Below are 26,499 nucleotides of genomic sequence, written 5' to 3'. Positions count from 1 at the left end.
AGGGAGGTGGGAGGGAGTTGAGCAGCGTGACTGCTAAACTCCCACCCCCTTCCCTGCTCCCCTCCACCCCTTGACGGCTGTTTGCAATGGGAGGGGGCGAGATGGGGTGGAGCTAAGCTGGCTGAGACAAGGGGCAGAGAGGGGGTGGGTGTTTAGAATACCAGCTCCCGCCCTCTCCCACCACCTCCCCTTGCACAGAACTGTCAAGTGGGAGAACAGTTTAGCAGAGCTAAACTGTCTCCCCCCGCCCAACGGCATTGTCTAAACGTTAGCATTGTGCGCCCATTCAGCATTTTTATGGCGCCAGCGGGTGCACGTAAAAACGCCAACGGCCGTGTAAATGAGCCCTAAGTACTATTCACTTTAATAGAACTTCCTGCAGCAAAACCATCAGAAGTGAGACAACTCCTTTAACTTCGATAACTTTTTTATTTTTCCTCCGGCGCAGCTGTGTGAGGACTTCTTTTCTGAGTCACAACCTATATTTTTTATTGGTACCATTTTCGGGTAAACAGGACTTTTATATTGTTTTTTATTCAGTTTTTTACCTGGAGATATGATGACCTAACAAAGAGTAATTCTGGCATTGCGTATTTTTGTTTTCTGCTGGATTTCACCCTGCAGGATAAGTAGCACGAAATATTAATGAATTGGACACGGATGTGGCAAGATCCAATTTGTCTTTTTTTATTTTTATGCGACAGCTTAGATTTTTTAAACTTTCAATTTTTAAGAAAAAAATGTAATAACAAAAAAATCTGTCTGGACTAATCCGACTGATTATTACATCGCCTGATACAGTATTAAGCATCGAAACTATTGTAATCGACATTCTATCTTTCTCATCAGAATTTGCACAATTTCATGATATTTTTGAGCTGTTGCAAATTAACGCTGATTCTCTCATTATTGGGCTTTGCTCGCTCATTTGCATGACCCATTTGCATAGCGTCGCATGCCGTGCTTAGTGATAAATATTCATAAACATGTTTCTTTGCATTTTTATGGGTAAAGGTCATATTGTAACAAATTGTATCCCATATCCGCGCACAGCGTTTACCAAAGCACCTCCTTCAGAAGGGTGGCTGTAATAGTATTTAATGTCAAGTAGGATTCTGCAGGTAAGTAAATGTAATCGGATGAAATGCCGCCTAAAATGGCAGATTACCATAGAAATGATATTAGAAGGAATTAGCTACCGGACAATTACCAGATATGTTCATAACACTGGGCCACAAGTGGAAAAATGGTTGCTGATAGTTTTTAAAATATTCAATTGAAAATGGTGCAAACGTCTGCACCACATTTATACATTACAGCCTGATTGACGTGTAGCGGAAGAATCACAGTGGAATCCAGTAATTCTGCTGCAGATGACTTCATTCTTTCACTGCGTAGGAAGAAATCCATTACAAAATTCTCATGTAACACGATTCAGACTTGTATCATCTGACCTTTCACTAAGTTGCCGACCTCAAGGGTTAAGTCACCTGCTTGGGACCACCATCTTTTTCACAAAAGATGGGTGGCATCACGCTCAGTAGTTCACTTTCATTCTGTTAAATTTGACGTACGCTACTTTTTTTACATCTTCGCCGTAAGTTCACAACAACAGCTCATATGTGGATAGTGCTTAGGAACAAAAAAACATCCTGGCCATATAGCCTCTACCTCAACATACAATATTGCCCTCTCTAACAATAGGTCTGCTGCCGCAAAACGTTGCACAGCAGTGTATATACCATGTTTCCCCCAAAATAAGACACGGTCTTATATTTTTTTGTGCTCCAAAAGAGGCACAGTGTCTTCTTTTCAGGTGTGGGGTGGTGGGGCTTATATTCACCTGGTCCCAGTGCCTCGTGCAGTGTCCTCCGCACTGAGATGTCCTCTTCTTTCTGGTGATAGAGCTTTGAATACTCCGCCTTCAGCAAAGTGAGCTCTGTGATTGGATCGAGTGCCAGCCAATCAGAGCCAGCACTCGATGAGCCAATCACAGCCATTTAGTGATATCATTCACTGAATGGCTGTGAATGATTGAGCACTGGCTCTGATTGGCTGGCACTTGATCCAATCCCTTTGCTGGAAGCAGGGTATTCAAAGCCCTGTCACCAAAAAGAAGAGGATTTCTCAGCGCAGAGGACACGGCAGCTTACCGCAGCACTAGGAACCATCACAAGGGACTCAGGCGCCGAGGGCTGGGTGAGTATTGATTTTTTTTTCCATCTACTTTAGCTAGGGCTTATTTTCGGGGGGGGGGGCTTATATTTCAAGCCTCCCCTGAAAACCAGGTAGGGCTTACTTTTGAGGAAAACTGTAGCATCAGTCTTTTAGCATCAGGGGTAAAATGTCTCTTCCATGCACTAAAATAACAAATAAGCATATACTCACATCTCCACGCTCGCGCTGTGTCCTGTGGCGCTGCTCCAGGTCTCCCCACTGATGTTTCAGCACAGGGGTCGTCTCCTTCCCTGTCGTGCCTTGCAGTTCACAGTGTACAGAGCCTCACTACCCATCAGTGTGGAGCCAGGAGCAAAGGATCCAGAGTGGAAGCCACAAGGCCTCTCAGGTAAAGCATAATGAGGCTATTCCACATCAGAGAACCCTTTTTTACTGACATTTTCAGACTGGTCAATACAGTGACAGCACTGCCACACCATATACAGGTCAGACACGTCCTACATTATAGAAGCTTTCGAAAGGTTACTACTCGTGCCCAACTTGCAACCCTAATTCCAAAAATGTTTGGGACACTGTGTAAAATCTCGTATAACCATATTTTATTTGCAATATTAGAAGGCGAAAACGAGTCCTTTAGAAATTGATGGCAGCAACACATCTCACAAAAGTTGGGACAAGGCTCTGTCTACCATTGTGTATCATTCCCTCTTCTTTTTAATAACAGCTTGGGAAGTGAGGAGAACAATTGCTGGAGATTTAGGAGAGAGGAATGTTGCCCCATTTTGTCTATGCAAGACTCTAGCCTCTCAACAGCAATTTTTCATAATGCGCCATGTTTTCTGTTGGTGAAAGGTCTGGACTGCAGGTGGCCGGCTCAGCGCCCAAACTCTTCTTCTGTGAAGCCATGCTGCTGTGATGGATGCAGTATGTGGTTTAGCATTGTCTTGCTGAAATATTCAGTTTTCCCTGAAAGGTGACGGGAGCATATGTTCTAAAACTTCTATTCACTGCTCACTGGAGTCCACAGGACACGGCGTCCATGGTTTCCAAAAATAATTTTAAGTTTTGATTCATCTGACCACAGAACAGTTTCCCATTTTGCCTTATTACAGTTTAATATGAGCTTACCGTATATACCGGCGTATAAGACGACTTTTGAACCCCGAAAAATCTGCTCTGCAGTCGGGGGTCGTCTTATGCGCCGGTAATACAAAAAAAAAAAAAGTGTAAAAAAAAAAAATGTTATTACTCACCTCCCACGGCGTTCTGTCGCGCTCCGGCAGGATGTCGCTCGCTCCGGCAGGCTGTCGCTCGCTCCTCGTCCCCGCCGCAGCATAGCTTTCTGAATGCGGGGCTTGAAATCCCCGCTTCCAGAAAGCTAATACACACGCCGGCAGCCATGACAGCATTGAATGGCTGTGATTGGCTAAAGCACACGTGGCTTCAGCCAATCACACTATTCAATGACATCATTGAATGGCTGTGATTGGCTGAAGGCGCACGTGTTAGCAATCACACCCATTCAATGATGTCATTGAATAGTGTGATTGGCTGAAGCCACGTGTGCTTTAGCCAATCACAGCCATTCAATGATGTCATGGCTGCCGGCGTGTGTATTAGCTTTCTGGAAGCGGGGATTTCAAGCCCCACATTCAGAAAGCTATGCTGCGGCGGGGACGAGGAGCGAGCGACAGCCTGCCGGAGCGAGCGACATCCTGCCGGAGCGCGACAGGACGCCGGGGGAGGTGAGTAATAAAATTTTTTTTTTTTTCTCCACTGAATACCGGCGTATAAGGTGACAGTTGGGGGGTCGTCTTATACGCCCCGTCGCCTTATACGCCGGTATATACGGTAGGTCCAGAGAAGATGCCGGAGTTTCTGCATTGTGTTGATTAGTGGCTTCTTCTTTGCATGATATAGCTTTAACTTGCATTTGTGAATTATATGGTTTCTGGAAGTATTCCTGAGCCCATGCAGAAATTTGCATTACAGAATCACGCCTGTTTTTAATGCAGTGCCGCCTAAGCGCCTGTATATCTCGAGCATCCAATATTGACCATCGGTCTTGTCTCTTGTGCACAAGAATTTCTCCAGATTCTCTGAATCTTTTGATGATATTATGTACTGTAGATGGCGGGATATTCAAAGTCTTCACAATTTTATGTTGAGGAAAATCTTTCTGAAATTGTTCCACAATTTGTAGATGCAGCATTTCCCAGATTGGTGAACCTCTGACCAGCCTTTGCTTCTGAAAGAGTCTGCCTCTCTAACATGCTCTTTTTTTACAGAGTCATTTGACTAAAGGACCATTTACACCGAGCGATGATCACTCAAAGGACAGTTTGAGTGACAGCTTTGAGCGATCATTTTGCATAAACTATTAAGTAGCTACTTAAGAGCAACTAAGTGTGCAAATGAAGCCTTTAGCTGAAAGCAGTTTATAGCCCAAGGGCTCTTATCTGCATTCAGATCGTTTGTTCTCCGTCAGGAAACAATGCTATTAGCACTCCCCGTGAAGAACTACTGATAAGGCCGAACAACGATTTTTAGTTTGGACTGAATTCAACGATCAGCTAGCAATGTACAAAAAGTGCACGATGGGCGCGCGTTTGGATGCAACGATTATCTCTACAACGATCGCTTTTTAGCAATTTTTGAGTGATCATCGCTCCGTGTTAAAGGGCCTTTAGTAGATAATTGGCCCTCTGTTTTTCTTTAGTCCCACTTACTTTTCCAACCTTTTGTTACCCGTCTGAAACTTTTTGAGATGTGTTGCTGCCATCAATTTCTAAATGAGCTAATTTTTTTTAATGAAATGAAAAACTCTCTCCCTTTCATCTTCTAATAAGTGTTCTAATGCTCCATTGTGAATAAAATATAGTTTGGTGAGATTTCCAAATCATTGTTTTTGGGTTTTTTTCTTTCTATATATTTACATTTTACACAGCGACCCAACTTTTTTGGTATTGGGGTTGCCATATTATGATAATATAATATGCCATATTTGTGAATTTCGTGCACATCACATGGTAATTGTACCATTTTTGCAGATGAAAAGTTGACATATCATTTTTGAATATACGCCATACCGTATTTACCGGATGCTCTTACATGATCCAGTGCTGCAGATGTCCAAAACTTACTTGATTGAGCACATTCAAACAGTTATATTTTTACTAGTTGCACAGGATAGAGGATAGCGATTTCTGATCAGTGGGACCCCCGTCGATCACTAGAATGGGGGGAGAGTTCATGTTCTAGTTCGGTACCACTTAGTCCTCAGTTTCCATGTCGCACTGTTCAAGGTCACTAAAAGAAAGCTCTTCGGAAGAGGGATTCGGTGACTCTGGCGTCCCGGACCACAAGTCTACCGGTGCAAAACTCCTGCATTCAATTATCTCCCTGTCATTTTGATACAACTGTTTTGAGGCATTTTAATTAGGATTTTTTTCTTGTAATGTGACCTTATTTATGCTAAATTCTTAACAACCGCATTTCATTTTTCATATTAATAAGCCCATGTCCTCACCTAGCTAATTCCATTTGTATGGTTTGACTTTCCCCCGCTGGATGGATTACACAAGAGGTCATTCCTAAATCTTCCACTTTCCTTACGTATTTTGATCCAGCTGATATGAAATAAAGATTTATTTCAGGAAGGAGAAAACTATTTAGAGATAAACTGTTTTGCTTGCAGCCGTAACAATGGAGCGAGGCGCTCGCTGAATTGGCCCCCAGCAGCTCTATAAATCTGAAGCATCACCGTCCTTCTCAGAGCAAGATGCAATAACAACGTCTCAGCTGGTGGTTGTTTTGAAGCTGGGAGCTGACTGGTTCCAGATTTACATTTTCATTGCATTGGGTCGCTGCTCCTTTTATCTCCGCTGCCTCTGTCCTTTTCAATTAGAGTTCCGATAAACGAGGAAAGGAAGCCTTTCACGCAGGTCTGAGGTGTGCTGCATATCACACTATGAAGATTGTGCTCAGATTGGAATAATCGCCCACATATGGCCACAAATATAGAACAGTACGAGCTTGGGAACAAATCTGCAAGCGCCGGGTGGCGTGTTTATGAGTCCGACGTAAATACTTTATCTCAGGGGAGTTTTAAGGACTTATCACGGTGACCTTGTCTCTAGTGTATTCTACAAATGAACAATTGGCTGTCTTCTGAGTAAATGTGATCACTCTTTCTTCCACCCGTATATGTGGCCAGCATGGATTACACTTGGCAAAATACATTTTCTATGGCCAGAATGCTAATATTCTGCGCTGCAGGTTATGGACAAGTTTGGACTGTCCTGTCTGCAGAAGTGGGTAAAAGAATTCTTTACATTTAGTTGATTTTGTCGAGTTTTGTGGCCCATGTAAAGGCAAAACAAGAGCAGTAGAAAGCAACTGGAAATGTACCACCTACCTACAAGCAGGTATCTATGTTTGGGTACATGCACAGGCCATTAAAGCAGGTCTAGATCAGCATCTCTGTAGCCCGACTTCTGGGCAACCTGTACCATCCCTGTATTTTATGGGAGTAGTCAAAAATAATAGTTCTATGATACTACAGCAACACCATTGTGTTATAATGCTGCTATTTAGTGAGCAATTATGATGTACATAGGAGCGAGAAAGAGAAATCAACCCTATGAAATGGTTGTTGCATGCTTGTATAACAAGCTGGTATATAAAGACTGGTATATAAAGACTGCTATATAAATCTGCCCCTTTATTTTTTTCTGGCATGCTTTTCTGTCTCTCCTTTCTGGCCACAATAGTTTTGTCAGTCGTGGATATTGCAAAAGTCCAATAGGAAAGGTGCTGAAGTGTATAGGGACAGGGTGGAAGTGTATGCGGGGGTAGGTTGGAAGTGTATGCGGGAGTAGGTTGGAAGTGTATGGGTCTGGTAGGTTGGAAGGGTGTGGGTGAAGTAGGTTGGAAGTGTATGAGTGGGGTAGGTTGGAAGTGTATGAGTGTAGTAGGTTGTAAGTGTATGGGTGGGGTAGGTTAAAAGTGTATGGGTGGAGTGGGTTCGAAATGTATGGGTGGAGTAGGTTGGAAGTGTATGGGTGGAGTAGGTGGGAAGTGTATGGGTGGGGTAGGTGGGAAGTGTGTGGGTGGGAAGGTTGGAAGGGTCTGGGTGGGGTAGGTTGGAAGTGTATAGATGGAGTGAGTTGGAAGTGTATGGGGGTAGTAGGTTGGAAGTGTTTCGGTGGGGTAGGTTGGAAGTGTATGGGTAGAGTAAGTAGGAAATGTATGGGTGGAGTAGGTTGGAAAAGTATGGGTGGGGTAGGTTGGAAGTGTATGGGTGGAGTAAGTTGGAAATGTATGGGTGGAGTAGGTTGGAAGTGTATGGGTGGGGTAGGTTGAAAGTGTGTGGGTGGGGTAGGTTGAAAGTGTGTGGGTTGGGTAGGTTGGAAGTGTATGGGTGGGGTAGGTTGGAAGTGTATGGGTGGGGTAGGTTGGAAGTGTGTGGGTGGGGTAGGTTGGAAGTGTATGGGTGGGGTAGGTTGGAAGTGTATGGGTGGGGTAGGTTGGAAGTGTATGGGTGGTTTAGGTTGGAAGTGTGTGGGTGGGGTAGGTTGGAAGTGTGTGGGTGGTGTAGGTTGGAAGTGTGTGGGTGGGGTAGGTTGGAAGTGTGTGGGTGGAGTAGGTTGGAAGTGTTTGGGTGGGGTAGGTTGAAAGTGTATAGGTGGAGTGGGTTGGAAATGTATGGGTGGGCTAGGTTGGAAGTGTATGGGGGGTGTAGGTTGGAAGTGTATGGGGGGTAGGTTAGAAGTGTGTGGGTGGAGTAAGTTGGAAGGGTCTGGGTGGGGTAGGTTGTAAGTGTAGGGGTGGGGTAGGTTGTAAGTGTAGGGGTGGGGTAGGTGGTAAGTGTATGGGGGGTTAAATTGGAAGTTTATATGTGCGGTAGGTTGTAATTGTATGGGTGGAGTAGGTTGGAAGTGTATGGGTAAGCAAGGTTCAAAGGGTTTATGAGGGGTAGGTTTGAATTGTATATGGGGTTAGGTTGGAAGTGTGTGGGGAGAAGGATGGAAGTGTATAGGGGGTACGTTGGAAGCATACGGGGGGTAGTTTGGAAGCGTATGGAGGGTAGGTTGGAAGTGTATGGGGGATTAGGTTGGAAGCATGTGGAGGGTAGGTGGGAAGTGTATGGGTGGGGTAGGTGGGAAGTGTGTGGGTGGGAAGGTTGGAAGGGTCTGGGTGGGGTAGGTTGGAAGTGTATAGATGGAGTGAGTTGGAAGTGTATGGGGGTAGTAGGTTGGAAGTGTTTCGGTGGGGTAGGTTGGAAGTGTATGGGTAGAGTAAGTAGGAAATGTATGGGTGGAGTAGGCTGGAAGTGTATGGGTGGGGTAGGTTGGAAGTGTATGGGTGGAGTAAGTTGGAAATGTATGGGTGGAGTAGGTTGGAAGTGTATGGGTGGGGTAGGTTGAAAGTGTGTGGGTGGGGTAGGTTGAAAGTGTGTGGGTTGGGTAGGTTGGAAGTGTATGGGTGGGGTAGGTTGGAAGTGTGTGGGTGGGGTAGGTTGGAAGTGTATGGGTGGGGTAGGTTGGAAGTGTATGGGTGGGGTAGGTTGGAAGTGTGTGGGTGGGGTAGGTTGGAAGTGTGTGGGTGGTGTAGGTTGGAAGTGTGTGGGTGGGGTAGGTTGGAAGTGTGTGGGTGGAGTAGGTTGGAAGTGTTTGGGTGGGGTAGGTTGAAAGTGTATAGGTGGAGTGGGTTGGAAATGTATGGGTGGGCTAGGTTGGAAGTGTATGGGGGGTGTAGGTTGGAAGTGTATGGGGGGTAGGTTAGAAGTGTGTGGGTGGAGTAAGTTGGAAGGGTCTGGGTGGGGTAGGTTGTAAGTGTAGGGGTGGGGTAGGTTGTAAGTGTAGGGGTGGGGTAAGTGTATGGGGGGTTAAATTGGAAGTTTATATGTGCGGTAGGTTGTAAGTGTATGGGTGGAGTAGGTTGGAAGTGTATGGGTAGGCAAGGTTCAAAGGGTTTATGAGGGGTAGGTTTGAATTGCATATGGGGTTAGGTTGGAAGTGTGTGGGGAGAAGGATGGAAGTGTATGGGGGTACGTTGCAAGCATACGGGGGGTAGTTTGGAAGCGTATGGAGGGTAGGTTGGAAGTGTATGGGGGATTAGGTTGGAAGCATGTGGAGGGTAAGGATTGAAGTATATGGGGGTTAGATTAGAAGTGTATATGTGCGGTAGGTTGGAAGTATATGGGGGGGTAGGACGGAAGCATTTGGAAGCCATGAAAAATTGAATGATCACTCCTTATTTAAAAATACATTTTTATCATCACTAAGTAATTTTGCGTCCCCAATTAAAGGGGTTGTACCACAATTGATTTTTATCACCTATCCATTGGATAGGTGGTAAAAAAGTCTGATAAGAAAAATAAGTCTGAGACCCCCACCATTCCCGAGAATGAGGGTCCCGTGTCCCCCTCCTCTCATCACTGCAGGCTTGCTGCACCCACAGAGAGGACGAGATCGAATAGCCTGGCGGTCACACATGTGCAATAATTGGGATGGACAAAAATAGCCAAGAACAAGCACTCCGCTATCTAAACAAGAAACCTCTTGATATCTGCTACAATGTATCCGTACACGTATAACGTATTCACTTGGTTTCCAGACTACTGGATTCTAGTTGGCAAACCCTCAGCTGTGAGACATCTTTACGTGTTTTCATTGATATAAATGAAAATGTTTCCCATTCACTAACAGAGGTCTTCAAATAATGAGGCATTTAAATGCTAAATATATTGGAAAGTTTCAGATCTTTGTAGATGTTCTCACTAAGAATAGCGTATAATGTTTACCTAGTAATGCAGTGGAATCGTCTCCTCACCTGCGGGGCCTTATCGGGATACAGAATTTATGGCTGCCCCTTCATTACTAACACCTGTATCCTTTTGTGTTTGAGCAGATGACGGCCACGGCTCAACAGACTGCTAAGGCCCAGCCAGTCCATCTCCCAGCATCCTCTGCAACGGCAAACCCTGTCCCTGGTGCACCGATTGACCCTCAGGCTCAGCTGGAAGCTGACAAGCGTGCTGTCTACAGGTACTTGAAAGAGCTTCTTGCAGACTCTGTAAAATGCTAATGTGCAGCTCCATAGTGATGTGCCAAGGTACAGTGTGAATTCAGCCCCGGGCTAACTTGTCAGCGTGATTCTTGTGTTAGGAGAACTTGTCATTGCCTCTTTCTCTCTTTTTCATTTCCTCAACAACATGACTTTAAGATGGGATTAAAGGCAAAGCTCAGATCAGTGAATGTGGTAGGTGCTGACGGCAGCGCTGCTGACAAGAGAGGCGGCTGGGAAGTCCTGAACTTTAGTTCCAAAGGGACGAGTCTTCTCCATATATTGTCACAGTCCGTAAAAATAGGCCACTTTGTCCCACTGTACGTAAAAAAAAATGATACTGTCGCAGTTGGAGGAGGATGTCCAGTTCATTGCGATAGTAATTTGTATAATTTTACAGGTCCCAATAAATGCTACTAATGTCTTCGTATCAGAAATCCGGGTTGTAGGCCTAAATCACTTAGGAAAAACCTTTATCTCAAAAATCTGATTGGAAATCCTGCAACGGTACGTGTGTCTGATCATTGGCCCGTGTAAAAAGACCTTAACAGGGTTTTCCGGAAGTAAACTATTGATGAGCTATCCACAGGAAAGGTCATCGATAGTTGACCAGCGATGGTTGACTGCACCAAATCCCCACCATGAGCTGATTGAACTTAAAAGGCACAGCACCATATATTTCATAGGACTAAGCTAGTCTCAGGCCATGTAACTGATGAATAGTGATGAGCGAGTATATTCGCTAAGGGCAATTGCTTGAGCGAGCATTGCCCTTAGCGAGCACCTGCCCGCTCGAGACAAAAGGTTCGGGTGCCGGCGGCGGGCAGGGAGCTGCGGGAGCAGGGAGGAACTGAGGGAGATCTCTCTCTCCCTCTCTCCTCCCCGCTCCCCCCTGCTGACTGCCGCTACTCACCGCTCCCCCGCGCCGGTACCCGAACCTTTTCTCTCGAGCGGGCAGGTGCTCGCTAAGGGCAATGCTCGCTCAAGCAATTGCCCTTAGCGAGTATGCTCGCTCATCTCTACTGATGAACATGATGTCAAGAGGCCCCTTTAAGGACAGATCTATAAAGCTTAAAGGGTTTTTTTAGTTGTAAACTATTGATGGCCTATCCTTAGAATAGGTCATCAATAATAGACTGGCTGGGATTTGTTGCCCAGGACCCTTGTCGATCAATTGTTCACATTCATGTACTGAACTGAATTCTGCAGGAAGAAGGCAGCTCCATTATTCCTGTAGTGGCCAGGTTTGGTATTGCATGCCAATTTCGCATTGAAATGAATGGAAACTTTGCCTGCAATACCAAGTCTGGCCACTGGAGTGTGAATGGAGCTGTCTGCTTCCTGCAGAAATCGGCTCAGTAGATAAAAGTGTATGGCGGTAGGGTGGAAGTCTATGGGGCCTGGAAAACAGCTGATCTGTGAAGCTCCCAGGTAACGGACCCCCAGCAATCTACCATTTATGAGTTATTCTGAGGACAAGCTATTAATAGTTTGCAACCGGAAAAAAAAACTTTAGTCACTGCATAATGAAAAAATAAACAACATTCTAATATACGTTGTGTTGCAATCCCTCGCTATTTTACAAATCTCTAGTTCCTGTCATTGAATGGAAATATATATATTTTTTAATACATATTCAGAAGTTGAAAACCTGTTCCGCTCCTGTTTAGCAGACACGGTGCTTACATCATTACAAGAGAGAGCATGTAACTAGTAGCTCACAGAAGTCATCCAATCAGTGTCCTAATAATGGAAACATTTCTCTGACGGCAAGCATAAATATTAAATGTGTCAAAGAATTAAAACATTGCACTGAATTTACTACATAGGGAATAAGATTTATAAAACTAGAAACCCCGTTTAGGTTAGGGCATCAATTTTTCTCTCTTGCTACTTAGGGCTCTCTCCCAAAAGCCTGCATCCGTCTGTCACTCCATGGCTGTGGGCTCGTTCACATCAGCGCTTTGATTTGTTTTCAATTATCCTGTTTTTAATGGAGCGATAGCAAGACAGGATTCAAACGCAAATCATTGTTTTGTGTTTTTTAATAGATCTGTTACAGATCTGTCAAAAAACAAAGTTTCTACCAGTTTGTTGCTGTTTGCTTCCATTTACATCCGTTTTTCATAGATTCCTTTTGTATACTTTTGTCTGTCTAAAGGCCCATTTAGACACAACGATTATCGCTCAAAATTCGCTCAAAAGCCGTCTTTTGAGCGATAATCGTTGTGTCTAAATGTGCCCATGTTTCACTGTTCGGCCAAACGACGGTTTTCAGTTCTGCTTGCAAACCGTCATTCAGCAGAACAGCTGATAAGCAGGAACACATGCTGTGCTCTGCCAGTGGAGATCCGATAACAGCTGATAACATTGTTACAGCTGTTCTCAGCCCCGCCTGCAGAACAGCTAATAAGCAGGACCGCACGCTGTGCTCTGCCAGCGGAGAGCGGATTACAGCTGATAACATTGTTACAGCTGTTCTCAGTTCTCAGCTGGCAGGCAGAACAGCTGATAAGCAGGACCACACACTGTGTCTGCTGTCCATGGTGCTGAACTCCTGCTGAGTTTTGTAACAGCTCCTGGAAGCTCATTTGCATGCAAATAAAGCTAATAAAGTACTAATAGCAATTAGTGCCTATTAGTACTTGATGCAAAATGATTGCCGATCTTTCAATCTTTTGAAAGGTATCTCTGTGTGTAAATGAGCCTTAACTTCTGCGCATGCTCACTTAAAAAAGGATGTTAAAGGGACATCAAAAGCAGAATCCAATGGAAGCTCTCTGTTCAGTTTCGTCCCCCATTGACTATAATGTAAAAAAGTAAAATTAAAAGGAAGTTCCCATTCCATTTGGCTTCAGTTTTTTTTTTTTACAGAGACAATAGTGCAGCAGCCTGGGCTATTATTTCCGTTTAAAAGACGGAAATCGAACAGACAGGCTTTCTGCATTCAATTGGTAGATCGGATATAATCAGAGAAATATCGGTGTGAAATATAGAATGGAGCGACCGGCTGTATAGGGGCGCATTCACCCGTTGCAGATTTGCTGCTGATTTTGCAGATTTGCAATATTAATTCAATTGAAAGGGTGAAATGTGCTGCAGATCCGCACTAAAATCTGCAACAAAATCCACATCAATTCAGCGACACGTGAACGCACCCTAGTCGGGCATCTAATCCCAATTATCTGGGCAGAAAAATCCCATTCACATCTAATTGCACCGGAAAACCTGCGCCACAAGTCCGTGCAAGAAGATATGGGTCAGCGGGAAAACGAAGAGAGAAAGTTGCCAGCAGTAGCGGGAAGTAAGATGTGTCAGATGTCCCCGCAGGAATACTTGGAGGTTTGGTAGATTGTAAACACTGGGCTGGCGGGGGATTTATCAAAGCTGATACATTGGAGAAGCGGAGCGAAGCAGCAGCCAATCAGATCACTTCCTTCTTTGACAAAAGAGCATCTCTAAAATTCAAGCTCCTGTAGAATCTTTTGGCAGAGTGACATTATTAGAACCTGTCCGTAGAGTTGGGCTGTTCCTGTCTGGTAATCAGGAAACTGAATGCAAACTCTATGCACAGTCCTCAATCACTGCCTGCTGTTCCTGGAGGATAGAGAAAGATAGGGAGGATGGCTGTTTTATTCTTCTTCTTTTTTTTTTTTCTTTTGCAGATTTTTTTTAATTAAAATTCCTTGCCTCTGGGTAGCATGACAGTTCAAAACCACAGTGGGGATTTTTCATTTCATGTCAATAAATTTAACAAGGCCCCATTCAATTCAAATTAACACATGGTCTCCGAGGCTTTCATGCTCCATAGTGTTAGCACAGATAAAAGGGAAATCATTTTGTGGCCTAATTTGGACTATTTTTTTTTTGGAACAGTGCAAATAAATGTAAATAAAATAAATGTCTTCATTCGCAAACGACAAATCCCTTGCAAACTGCAGCGGAGCTCGGCTGTCAGCCATACCTTCCGAGAGGTGCGAAAATCGAATGTTCTTTGCAAACCCGGCTATACCTGGTCGAGCTTTTGGGTGGATGATGAAATAGTGGCTTAGTGTCCCAAGTGGCACAAAAACGAGAATATAAAAGGACATTTCTGAGTTCTAAGATCATCCCCTCGAACAATGCACTGTCCTCGAGCCAGAGAGACGAACCAGCCGAGGGTCTCCATTCACAGCCTTTATCCGGTGTGAAATGAGCAAATCTATCCGTTTCACTGTCATTTGGACCTCAGCCTGCAGAGTATTCCAAGCACAGAATATACTGCAAGGTCATCTGAGCCTTTTACTACTATCGTACATAAAATTAATACTAATTGGGTAGTAATAATGTATCGCCTTGTAAAACGGAATGTGAGCTTTTACAGGGATTCGTAGAAGAAAGCCTAATTAATGCCGGTGTAATTATGTCACAGCTGCCACGTGCTTTACTCGTTTCATAGCGGCAACACATTGCCAACTATGGCCGCTGCTAATATACCTGAAGTTTCTCACAGCTTTGAAACTTAGACGATTGTCTACATTTTAGCATTTCTGGATGAAAAAAGTAACAAAACAATACAAAGTGTCTTTCTTGTATCTTTCTACAGATGTTTATACTCCCAGCTCAGGAAGGCTGTATAGTGGCATCATCTGGGATCGCTACAAGCCTCTGACCTTTACCCCTTAATGATGACCCTATTTTAAGCCCTAATGACCAACTAATTTTTCTGGGGGGGTTGTGGGGGGTGGCCGTCGCATTCCTGGGGCCATAACTTTTTTTTCTGTCATCATAGCCATATGCAGATTGTTTTTTGTGGGGCAAGTTGTATTCTTTTAATGGCTTAATTTTGGCGTACATGTAATATGCTGTATGACTTATTGATTTTGGGGTGGGGGATTGGAAAAAAAGAAATTCCAACATTTTTTCAAATGTAATTTTTACAGCGTTCAGCATGCAGAATAAATTCTCTGCGTCAGCACAATTTAGGTGACGTCAAGTTTATACCGTTTTTTTATGTTTTGTGAGTTTTGTAGACTTAAAACCCCTTTTTTCTTTAAAAGATTTGCTTGCCCTTTTTATTTTTCCACCGATGGAGCTCTATGAGGACTAGTTTTCGTGGGATGAGTCTTCATTTATCCCATTTGTGGGATTAGTCTTCATTTATCCCATTTTTTGGAACATATAGCATTTTGATCACATTTTATTTCATACTTTTTAAGAGGCAAGATTAACAAAATCTGCAATTCTGGCATTTATTTTGTTTTTGGTGTTCACCACGCGGTATAAATGCGTGACATTAATTCTGCAGGTCAGTACGATCACATAAAGGTCAAATTCTTATACGTTTATTCAAATATTTTCATACTTACAAAGTATAAAACTTTTTTTTTTTTAATCGGCGCATTCAAAGACCCCCAACTGTCAACTGTAACAAGGTAGGGTTTTTTTGTGAGACGAGTCACACTTTTTAATGTTACCATTTGGTTATCCATATGACATTTTTAGCGCTTTCTGTTCTGTTTTTTGTAAAGCGAAATATGCAAAATTAGCTATTTTCGCCTTTTTTCATTTGTCTTTCATGGGATGTACTCTGCGGGTTAAATAATATACTAACTTTTTTATGTGGGTCATTACGAATTCGGAGATATGGAATTTGTGATGATTTTTTTTAGTTAAGTTAACAGTTTAGGGACGAGGTGGGGGTTTTTATTTTTTTCATTTTCATTTTTTTTAGATGTAATTTTTTAAAATAATTTTTGTAAACGTTTTATATTTGTTCCAGCATGGAACTTGAATGTCACTACATTTGCTAGTTTTAGCCTCTGGCGGAGACTTATAGGCCACCATCAATGACAAAACTGGAGGTCATCTTCAAGATTCTGGGTGCCATGGCAACCCATAGAGACCCCATGATCACATTGCCGGGGTAAGATGGATGACATAGGGACCCTCCCTTTGTCAGCCTTCTACATGCTGCTGTTGCATTGACCGTGGTATGCGAAGGGTTAAACAGCTAGGATCGGAGGTTTCTCCGGTCCCTCCATTACAGCTGGAGCCTAGCTGTCTGATAACAGCTGGGACCCCCCTCCTACTGGCATAAAAGACCTGTTATGGTATTGTGATGCAGCACTATAAAAAGGCAATTGCATTAAAATAGAGCCCATTAGTGGGGGCTAAGAGGTTAAAATGTTGATGTTTCAACATTTTGTGCTACGTCCTTTTTTCACTATATATCAGTTTTCTGAGTTCTGAACCCACTAAATAAACACCTAAAGCAAACGCATAAAAAATGCTGCGCTGCTGGATGTTATAGAGGAGGATGAGCTGACCCCATGGATATTTAGGTTTGTGGCAAATGATTCAGTGATTTATTATTTGTAACTCCTTGCTCATTCTGCCCTTAGGAGTCTTGTGGGTGGTCTTACACTGGAGAGCTTGTCCATCAGTGATAGGACCGCCCACTAGACTCATAAACTCAGAGTGAGCAGGGATAAAAATTAGGGTATATTGAATAGTTTCCCACAAAACATCAGTCATCTCTGCGCTATAACATATTAGAGACACTAACTTTGCACAAAACTTCTGTTCGTCTATAATCAGTCTCGTAATCTTGTATTAAATTTTTTTGTTTAATCACTAAAAATCACGTTTGAAGTGGTTGCCATTAGGGTTCTCCCTTCAAGCATCTTTGCAATCCATTACCTGTTGTTAGGCATTCGGCTTCTCTAGTAACAAGAACATGGGGACACTGCTAGTTATTACATGCAAGAAAGGGGCAGAGGAAGTCCCGGGCAGTACAATACTGGCAGAATGGCTGGTTTTGGACACACACACCTGTAAATGAATTGCAAACAGCGGGGCAGCAGAAAAATAGGAAAGTCTACAACTGATTTGATAAGAGCTCAAACTAGGTGAAACAGCAGCAAAGCAGTGGCCAATGAAGACCTCAGCTGCTTCTGAAATTTTTTTGAAGACTTAGGTACACTTTAAGGTTGGAACTGTATGCAGAAAGATCATTAGCTCCCCCTGCTGGTGGCAGCAATCAGCTAAGATTTTATCATTTAACTTTAAATGCTAAAACCTTAGCTTCAATCACAATAAAGGCAATAATTCACTTTAACCTTATACGAGGGCATAACTGTAATGGTGCATGGGGGTGCAAAATCTCAGAAAGAAGCTTTGAAATGACTAATTTACATTACTAGGAGCTCAGATAATGGGGCAGATTTACTGTAGACAGTTCAACAGTATTCAGGCAAACATACTTTGCACAACATTTCTGATGTCTTTTAGAAACTTTCAGACACTTTTTTCAACATGTCTGACTAACGGGTGTGGATTAATGCAAAGGGGGATGTAGCCCAAATGCATCAAATTGCATTAAAAATTGCACCAAAATTTTGGGGTAGTTTTTGGTGAACACTACGCCAACTAATACGAGGTATAACATTAGACTAGACAGTCTAAAGATACACCAGGGGTTTATCATTCAGCAGAGTGTGATCAATCAGGTGAATTTAAACATTGTCTAGTCTACGTCTGCACGGTCTAAGTAATAGGCGTTATTCAGACGACCGTATATACGTCACTATATAGCTGCGTCAAAAAAATTGGGCAAAAATCACGACCGTCTGAAGCATTGAATTCCAATGTATGTGTTCAGATGAACCACTTTTGTCCAAATGAAACAATTGCCCCAAGAAAAATAGCAGATTGGCGACCACTTTTGGTCACTGATTTTATACGCTGCGTCCAGAGATAGGTCTTGCCTTATCTTTTGCCGAGATACGCTGGAAGCTCCTATAGACTCCTATGGGAGCTTAAAAAATGGGAGGGGGAGGAAGTTTACCTGCGACCAGCGCTGGGAAAAGAAGACAGCTGCCTGTATTTAAGCATTAGTAGTCATTCTGAGGATTTCTGCCGAGCGAGGGATTTCCGCACTGCTGTGTTGTTTGTTTTTTTTTGCCAATACACAGCAGCCCCCCATGTGAACGGCAGAAAGTACACGGCTAAAGTTTGGGACTCGATCGCGGCTATGCTTTAGGGTGCATTCACACGAACATATATCAGCTCGGTTTTCACGCCGACCCGATATATGTTGTCTCTCTCTGCAGGGGGGGGGGGGGGAGGCTGGAAGAGCCAGAAGCAGGAACTGAGCTCCCGCCCCCTTTCTGCCTCCTCTCCGCCCCTCTGCACTATTTGCAATGAGAGGAGGCGGAACGGGGGTGGGGCTAATTCGTGGAACTTAGCCCTGCCCCCGTCCTGCCTCTCCCCATTGCAAATAGTGCAGAGGGGCGGAGAGGAGGCAGAGAGGGGGCGGGAGCTCAGTTCCTGCTCCAGGCTGTTCCATCCTCCCCCCCTGCACATGAGGACGACGTATATCGGCTCGACGTGAAAACCGAGCCGATATACGTTCATGTGAATTCACCCTTATTCATATGATTTTACAACACGTATTGGCGACCATAAAAACGCATACAGTTGTGTAAAAGAGCCCTTAGACTGTATTAGTAAATCCGCCCCAATGTGCTCACTGTAGTAATGGACAAGATTCCTTTGACTTGTATTAATTTGACCTTCCCTGTTAAGGCGCCCTTACATGCTGCAGATGATTCACTGGGACCACATGCTGATCACCGCTAATTGCCAGGCGGCACCTGGAGATCAGGTGCCGCCTGGCAGTTAGCAATGATCCATATGTAGTTACCGCGGACATCCGCAGTGTGTACAGGCACCCTTACTGAATGGAGAGATCGGCCACATTGGGCTTTAGCACTCACAGATTCCATTCACCTACAGCTGAGGAATATGCATCAATGAGAAATGGCAGAGCTAAGCAAAGGCTCCATGCATTTAGCAGGCAGCGCTGTACTGTATATGGAGGCGGGTGTAGAAATAAGATACTTTTGCAAACTTTCGGAGTGGAATGCGGATCAAAAACATTTGGTTCTGGCTAGAGATGAGCGAGCATACTCGCTAAGGACACTTGCTCGATCGAGCATTGTCCTTAGCGAGTATCTGAGCGCTCGGCAGAGAAGGTTCGGCTACCGGCGCGGGTGACAGGTGAGTTGCGGCAGTCAGCAGGGGGGAGCGGGGGGGGGGAGAGGGAGAGCGAGATCTCCCCTCCGTTCCTCCCTGCTCTCCCCCGCCGCTCCCCGCCTGACGCCGGCAGCTTTGCTCCTGAGTGGGCAGGTACTCGCTAAGGGCAATGCTCGCTCGAGTAATGTGCCTTAGCGAGTATACTCGCTCATCTCTAGTTCTGACTTTAAAAAATCATGGCTGAAAAAATGCAAGCTGTAACCCTTTCAGCTTGTTAGATATCTGTAATGTTTTCTGCAGGTATATACATTTATTTATACATCGCGAATGGACCCAACATGAAGATCCCTACTACCGTGTAATACTGAACCAACCGTCGATTAGACCCTAGGAGAAAAAGAGACATCTCCGAGGGACGTTCAGGGACACGATTTCATGTGGATATATAAATGTAACAATAATAGATTATTATTAATAATCACCTGAGCGATTAATCGATGAATTAGGGACACAGGAGTGGGGTACACTCAGGGTAAGAGTGGGGGATACATGAGCCCCTCTCACAATTGCCGCTTATGACCCTTCTTCAATTGCTTATGACCCTTCTTCATTTTGCTCGCTGGGAATAAAATTGGAGAGGAAATACATTGAGGAAGCATTTAAATGTAGCAGACCCTCTGGCTTTCATTTGCCGTGCTGGCTCCCAGGCAGAGCAGTGCTGAATGCGCTCAATTAGGCCATTAGAGAGATGCATTCCTCTTTATTAGCCTGTGTCAAATCCTTTTTATTAGTGGCTGCAAACGACCCTTCGTCTGCAGTAAAATGTCATGCCAGTTCAGCCCTTTTATTTGTTCTGCGCTGACGAGGATTAAACTCGCCCCAGAAATAGTGCAGAAAGGGAGAGAATTATTTACCTTATCAATCCTGTGGCACGTTAACCCTTTCCATGGTCTTTTTCCAGATTAGATGTTGTTATTGCGATACAATATAGTCAATCTGTTGCCAGGAGGAAGCAGACGCTGGGGCAGATACATTAATAATGTTGTCCAGCACAGGTTAGCGGTATGTCAGAATTATTACGGTATTACATTTTTGTGACAACAAGCCACACCCAAATCATATGCCTGCAGCACCCCAGTATGAAAGATGGTGCTTAAATGTCTGATTTTACTTGTCCATGTACACAGACAGGACACTGGCCCATTCTAGTCAATGGGTTATACAGACCTATGTTATATTATAGGGACTGTCAAATAAATTGCAGCATGTCCTATTCACTTCCAACGTCTTGGATGGCAGTCACCCACACAAGTCATTATGGAGGATATGGGCACACGCTTAGTTTTTCACTGATCATTGTTAAGCCGTTCTAGAAAAAAAATAAATTTGACCTCTTCCGCTTTTTTTTGTGTAAGAACAAAAACAGGTGACACACGTATCGCTTATGGCCATATACACACATTAAGGGATCTTGCACACTGACGATATGCTTTCCTGCGATGCGAGAGTGAGTGAACACACATGATTATGAAACCAATGATTTTCAATGGTTTCATTCTCATTTGCGGTGTCTTCACTCAAACCTTGCAGCGCTAAGGAAAATCTGCAATATCGCCCATTGTCTTCATTGAAATGGGAGAAGAATGCGAAGCAGGATAGGCATTCCCCAGAGAGAGTGGGGGCGGAGCAACAGGGGATCTCTTACATATCTCCCCATATTTGGAGGGATAGGGGGCTTTCCCAGAGCTTCCTCGAGAGCGGGGTGGGGCTTGATAGGAGTGGGGCTAGAGGGGTTATCATAGTGATCGCTCTCTAGCCAAGTGATCCAACTAGCCTGCCCCCTGACTTCGCTAGAGAGAGATCACTATGATGCTCCCTCTCAAACCCTACCCCTGCTCTCGGGAAAGCCCTCTAGCCCCGCCCCCTACCTCTCCAAATATGGGGAGATGTGTAAGAGATCCCCTGCCCATCCACCTACCTCTCTCTCCTCTCTCTGGGGGATTCCTAGCCTACTTTACGATCTTCTCCTATTGATTTTAATGGGGCCGGCGCTGCAGGAAACCGATGGTTGATATCGCCGATTTTTCTTAGCGCTGCAAGGCTTGAGTGAAGACATCGCAAATGAGAATGAAACCATTGCAAAACATTGGTTTCATAATCATGCATTTTTACTCACTCTCGCATCGCAGGTAAGTCTATCACCAGTGGGGAAGAGCCCTTAAATCGGTCCAGTTTTCACACTCCAAAATAAGGCATGCTCGTCCGAATAACCCCTGGGGTATCTTTCCCCTCCAAATAGCAATGAACTTGGCACATTCCACTTGCAAGAGGGTTAAGCTGCAGCGTTGTGTCCTGTGAGCGTTGCAGTATATCAGTGTGCTGCCGCAGAGTATTTTGCACGTGTCGTCCGGACCCACTAACCAGGTTAGTGCGGTGAGCCCGACTATGGTACAGCAACAAGCCAATTTATTTTGTAGGGATGAAGGAGGCAAAGAAGCTCCCAAGATAAAAGTGTATTATAAATCGGGTTATTTTCTAGTTTCATTTAAAAAAATCATGAACTAATACTTTACTAATCCGTAATACTGCTGACTTTAAAGCAATAAACCTGAAAATGTCTGCCACCGGCCACAGACTTTCTTAGTAGGAATGCAAATTATTTCTTTTGCATTTCTGGATAATTATTATTTTGGGAATTATTGTTCCTATCTCAATAGAAAATTGCAAGCGCCACTTCTTATAAGAGATGGGGGGTAAATTTTGATGGTTCTAGTCTGCAGCTATAAGCTGAGCCATGGCTGATTTTGTACATAAAGGTGCGTTTAAATAGTCAACATTGCAGCAAGTATTGGGCAGTTAGCTTGGTATGGCAGCTTGTAAAAGCGAAACAGAGTAAAAGGCAGTAAAATCAATACTGCTCATACCCTCTATCTGTCTGTTCAAGTCAACAGCTGCAGCATCCTGTCCAGCACATGTGTGCAGAATTAAAGTATACCTGACTTTTCAGAATTAGCTGCCGTGTGAGTCCAGGAGAAGTAACACTACTTCTGGTCATTATATGTTGTGCATCCTGCACCTATCACTATTTTCTTGCATTATCTGCAATTCTCTCTGAGCTAGAGGGAGGATTCTGCTGTTCTGCTGGATTCTTTACACAGTGAAATTTGTAGATTCTGCTCCCTAACTGTCTGTAGCGCACACACAAAAATAACATCAGCATCTAGGACACTAGAGTAGTACTGAGCAGTGTAGATGTGATTTTCAGTAGTTGTAAAGTACTCATTAGTTAGTTAGCTTCCAGCAAATCTTTGTGCATGTCTCCCCCTCCTCCTCCCCCATCTCCTCTGCTTTCCATAGACTCATGCGGGCAACATGAGTCATTTATTCTATTGTTTTCTTTTCACTCATTTATCTAGTGCATGCATATTCTGTAGCACTGACTTTACTTGATATTGGGTTCTGTTCCTATTGGGGCTCACAATTTACATTCACCTACTTTCACTTCCTGGTATCTGACTTCTTTTCTCTGTTACTAGAGAGTGGCATCACTTGACAACAGCAGCATGCAGCAAATTTGGAGGAAGTGAGGTCCCTAGCGGACAGTACTTTAGTGTGATGTTTCAGCACAGAAATTTAGGGTTCTTTCAAACGAGCGTATGCGATTTTACGTTTTCTCGCCGGCGCCGTAAAAGCACGTGAAAAGACGTTTTTCCGCCAGGGAAATTATTATTTTCTGGACCGTTAAGTGTGGTTTTTAGCGAAAAAATACGTTGCACCCCGGAAAACCCTCGCTCGGCTTTATTCCTCTGAATGACTTCATAGAGGCACCTGTAAGCTTTCCTCATCCTCCCCCTCCCTCTTTTCCCCTGCTCCAATAGGAGTCTATGGGACCCGCCGGCATATATAGGCCAAGACATAGTTCCAGAACTATCTTTTTCCCCAATGTATATGCGTCTGTGCGTATTTCAGTCGCATATGTTCCATTTTTCACTGTTCGCTGTTTTTACGCGCCTTATATTCGTCGTGTGAACGACGCATTGTATGTAAACCAATGCCACCAATGGTCGCGTATATCGGTCGCCCGTAAAAATGCACCGTTTATGCGCTCGTGTGAAAGAGGTAAATAAAGTAATTTTCACTTTCACTAGCTATCACACTGGCGATCACATAACCACAAGTTGTTTGAAAAGTCAGTGACTTCCTAAGTACTTTAAAACCTGCATTGAACAAACCTATAGATGGCGCACAAAGCTGGCCACAAAGAATGCCTATTCTTCAAGCAAGGAGCATTGCAGTATTTATTTTTTTTTTGCTTTTGGGAGAATTTACTGGAAAAAGGACAAATGGAAAGAAAATAAAAAGCCCTTTTGTCACAATGCAATTTTCCTCATGGACAGTCACTTAATGTCATGGGAAATGTCACAACCTTGCACCGTTCCATATATATCTTCCTTAGAACATAGTGAAGTATATGCTATAAGAAGTCATCCAAAAGTGCTTTTACTGCAGGAGCAAATTTCCATCAGTCCACTGCCATACATATGATTCCCATTATCAACCTCCAAATCACTTGGGTCTTTATGCAGTTTTTGTTAACCAGCTTCGATGTAGTTTTTTATGCAGGTTTTTGAGCCAAAGCTAGAAGTGGACGCAACAGAAAGGAAATAGATCCTCTTTCCTCCCCTTCAATTTGCACATTTTATTCCAACCTCAGGTTAATAAAATCTTAAAGACGTTATCCCAAAATCTAAAGTTATCCAATAACCACAGGAGAACAGGGGTCATGTGCCCCCTCCCCCCCCCCCCCCCCCTCACACACACAGTGAGGAGGAGAGTAAATGCAGTGGAGGTCATCCATGCGTGGTGACGCTGCATTCACTTTCAATGGGACTAACAGAGATAGCCGATTACAAGCACACAGCAATTTCCATCAGCCCCATTGATAGCAAAGAGCTGCTGCCGCTTCATTCAGTCTGACATCTCTGCAGGTAGCAGAAGCGGCCACTAAAATGACTTGTAGAAGGGGGCATGGGACCGCTGTTCTCAGAATCATTGGAGGTCTCAGCAGTGAGACCCCCAGCTATCATAAAGTTATCCCCCATCCTCTGGATAGAGGATAACTTTAGATTTTAGGATAGCCCCTTCAACAGCACTGAAATACCCTTCATCTGACCACAGAAAATGAAAATGATAAAATAGCTTTATAAACATTTTCCAATCAGAGGATTAATGGCATAAATTACTGCTGCTGATAGCTAAAGCAAACAACAGAGCGACTGTGGGAGTGGGGCGACACGTGCTTGATGTCAAGTGTGGTTGTTTTAAGTGTGACTTAAAATCGTGTGCAATCTTTGCTTATTTTAATTTGTATTTATTAATTTTTTTTAAATCAAGTCACAGCGGTCTTATAGCCCATACATTGTAGCTATATTTGTCTTTCCGAGAGGTTAGTATGTTGTGTTGCGGGGGTATATTGGGAGATTACATTGTTAACACACATACTGCAGTTTGGTACCGTGTTCAATCTCCAGTGCCCTGTATATGTGATTCATTGAGGGTGGGGCTGCCTAATTAAGGTCTGATAAATTGCACCTGTTGAACACCCGTACCAGAATTAAAACTCACCTCTCCGGATGCTGCCGGCGTGCCGAGGACACATCCGTCGGGCCGAAGAAAGAAGATCCGGCCGGGAAGGAAGGAAGAACCGCAGCGTCCGGAGAGGTGAGTTTCTTCTTATTTTAAGCGCTCATGTCCGCGGGGCAGGAGGGACCCACTACGGATTCTCCATGAAGAAGCCGCGGCGGGCCTGATTTTCCCCGTGGACATGAGGCCTTAGAATGGACTCTCTTATATCTATTTACTGTTGTTTCTTACTTGTATAATTTACTTGATTTTTAGCTGTACCACCCCCATTAAGAATGTTTTCCATGATTGACAACACCGTCTTGTGCCATGTATGGAGTCCTTGAACAGCCGTTCAAGGGTGTATACTGCTGTACAAGATGTGAGCATCTCGCAAATTTGGAGACCCAGATCCTGGATGTAAATGAGCAGCTTAAAGCACTGAGATCCATTAACAACATAGAAAGGAGTTTACTGCTCACTGCAGGCACTCACTGGGTTAGATGTTGGGTGGATTGTAGCATGGGAGTGCTGGGTGATCAAATGAGGGATATACTTAAAATAAAAAGTAAACAACCCAAACTTTTTAAACTATAAGGTGACTAATGCTAGAAGTTTGACTAATAAGGTTGACGAACTGGAAGCAATTATGACTGAGGAAAACTATGACGTAGTGGGAATTGTGCAATCTTCAATAAAGATGTAAAGGAGTGATAAATAACAAAAAGAAAGCATTAAAGGCCCATTTACATGGGCCAAATGCCGGGCAAATGATGCCCAACACTCGTCCCTGTGTGTACCCGCTCCCGTGCACAGAAGCGGGTATCGCTGGCTCGCTCACAGATCAGCCAGCAGGGGGTCGGGACAACTGGAGGAGATTTCACTCCTCACTCTCCTCCGCCCCTCTCCATTCCCTTAACACAGTGGTCTTTCCGTTACTGAACGGCTACTAGTTGCACTGTAGGATCAGCAATCAGGATTTTATGCAGCTTAAACGATGACCGTTCAGTGTAAACAACAGCTGTTCAGTACTGAACGGCCGCTGTGTTAAGTGAATGGAATGGGGCGGAGGAGAGCGAGGAGTGAAATCTCCTCCAGCCACCCCACTGCGGGCCAGCGATACTAGCTCCTGTGTAGGAGTACGGGAGCAAGTACACACAGGAACGTGTTTCGGGCATCGTTTGCCTGACATTTATCCAGTGTAAAGGGGCCTTTAAACTGCCAAACTGAAGAAGCATTAAAAAGCTTTAACGAATAAAATTAAGTCAAAAGCAAAGAAAAGCAGCAAAGTTGGAGACGGAGAGTCATTGCCAAACAGAGTAAACTCTAAACTGTTCTTCAACTATATAAATAGTAAAAAGATTACAACAGAAAGTGTTGGTGCTTTAAAAAGTAAAGAGGAAAAAAGAGTAGAGGAGAAAGCGGTTCTGTTAAATAGTTTTTGATTAGTGTATTTATTCAGAAAATTAAATGACACCTTAAAAAGATTTAAAAAGACCAATCGAGGGGTCCCTCTGGCATACAGCCCCGGGTTCTAAGGGAATTAAGTAATGTGATAGACCTTGTTTCTTATATTTAAGTGATGCGGTCTGTTCCACTAGATTGGCGCAT

The 26,499-nt window shown here is 43.9% G+C and overlaps 2 protein-coding genes across 9 annotated transcripts in view; one reads left to right on the top strand and one right to left on the bottom strand.

Annotated features, from left to right (window-relative positions):
- The window catches only part of PKNOX2 (PBX/knotted 1 homeobox 2), a 395,914-nt gene that overhangs the window by 288,457 nt on the left and 80,958 nt on the right, over positions 1-26,499 (top strand). For all 8 annotated transcript variants that reach the window (XM_066606646.1, XM_066606640.1, XM_066606642.1 and 5 more), the window contains one exon: positions 10,093-10,229. In XM_066606646.1, the coding sequence (XP_066462743.1) occupies positions 10,093-10,229 (137 nt within the window). The remainder of the gene's footprint in view (positions 1-10,092; positions 10,230-26,499) is intronic.
- Positions 4,004-26,499, bottom strand: part of LOC136632055 (pyruvate carboxylase, mitochondrial-like) — a 217,674-nt gene continuing 195,178 nt past the window's right edge. Inside the window, exon 3 of the transcript XR_010793130.1 lies at positions 4,004-4,033. The gene's annotated coding sequence lies outside the window, so the exon portion shown is untranslated. The remainder of the gene's footprint in view (positions 4,034-26,499) is intronic.

The sequence above is a fragment of the Eleutherodactylus coqui genome, chromosome 6 (genome assembly GCF_035609145.1).
Source record: "Eleutherodactylus coqui strain aEleCoq1 chromosome 6, aEleCoq1.hap1, whole genome shotgun sequence".
NCBI classification, from domain to species: domain Eukaryota; kingdom Metazoa; phylum Chordata; class Amphibia; order Anura; family Eleutherodactylidae; genus Eleutherodactylus; species Eleutherodactylus coqui.
Note: the sequence above shows the minus strand (reverse complement) of the source record. Positions and strands in the feature narration are given on the sequence as shown.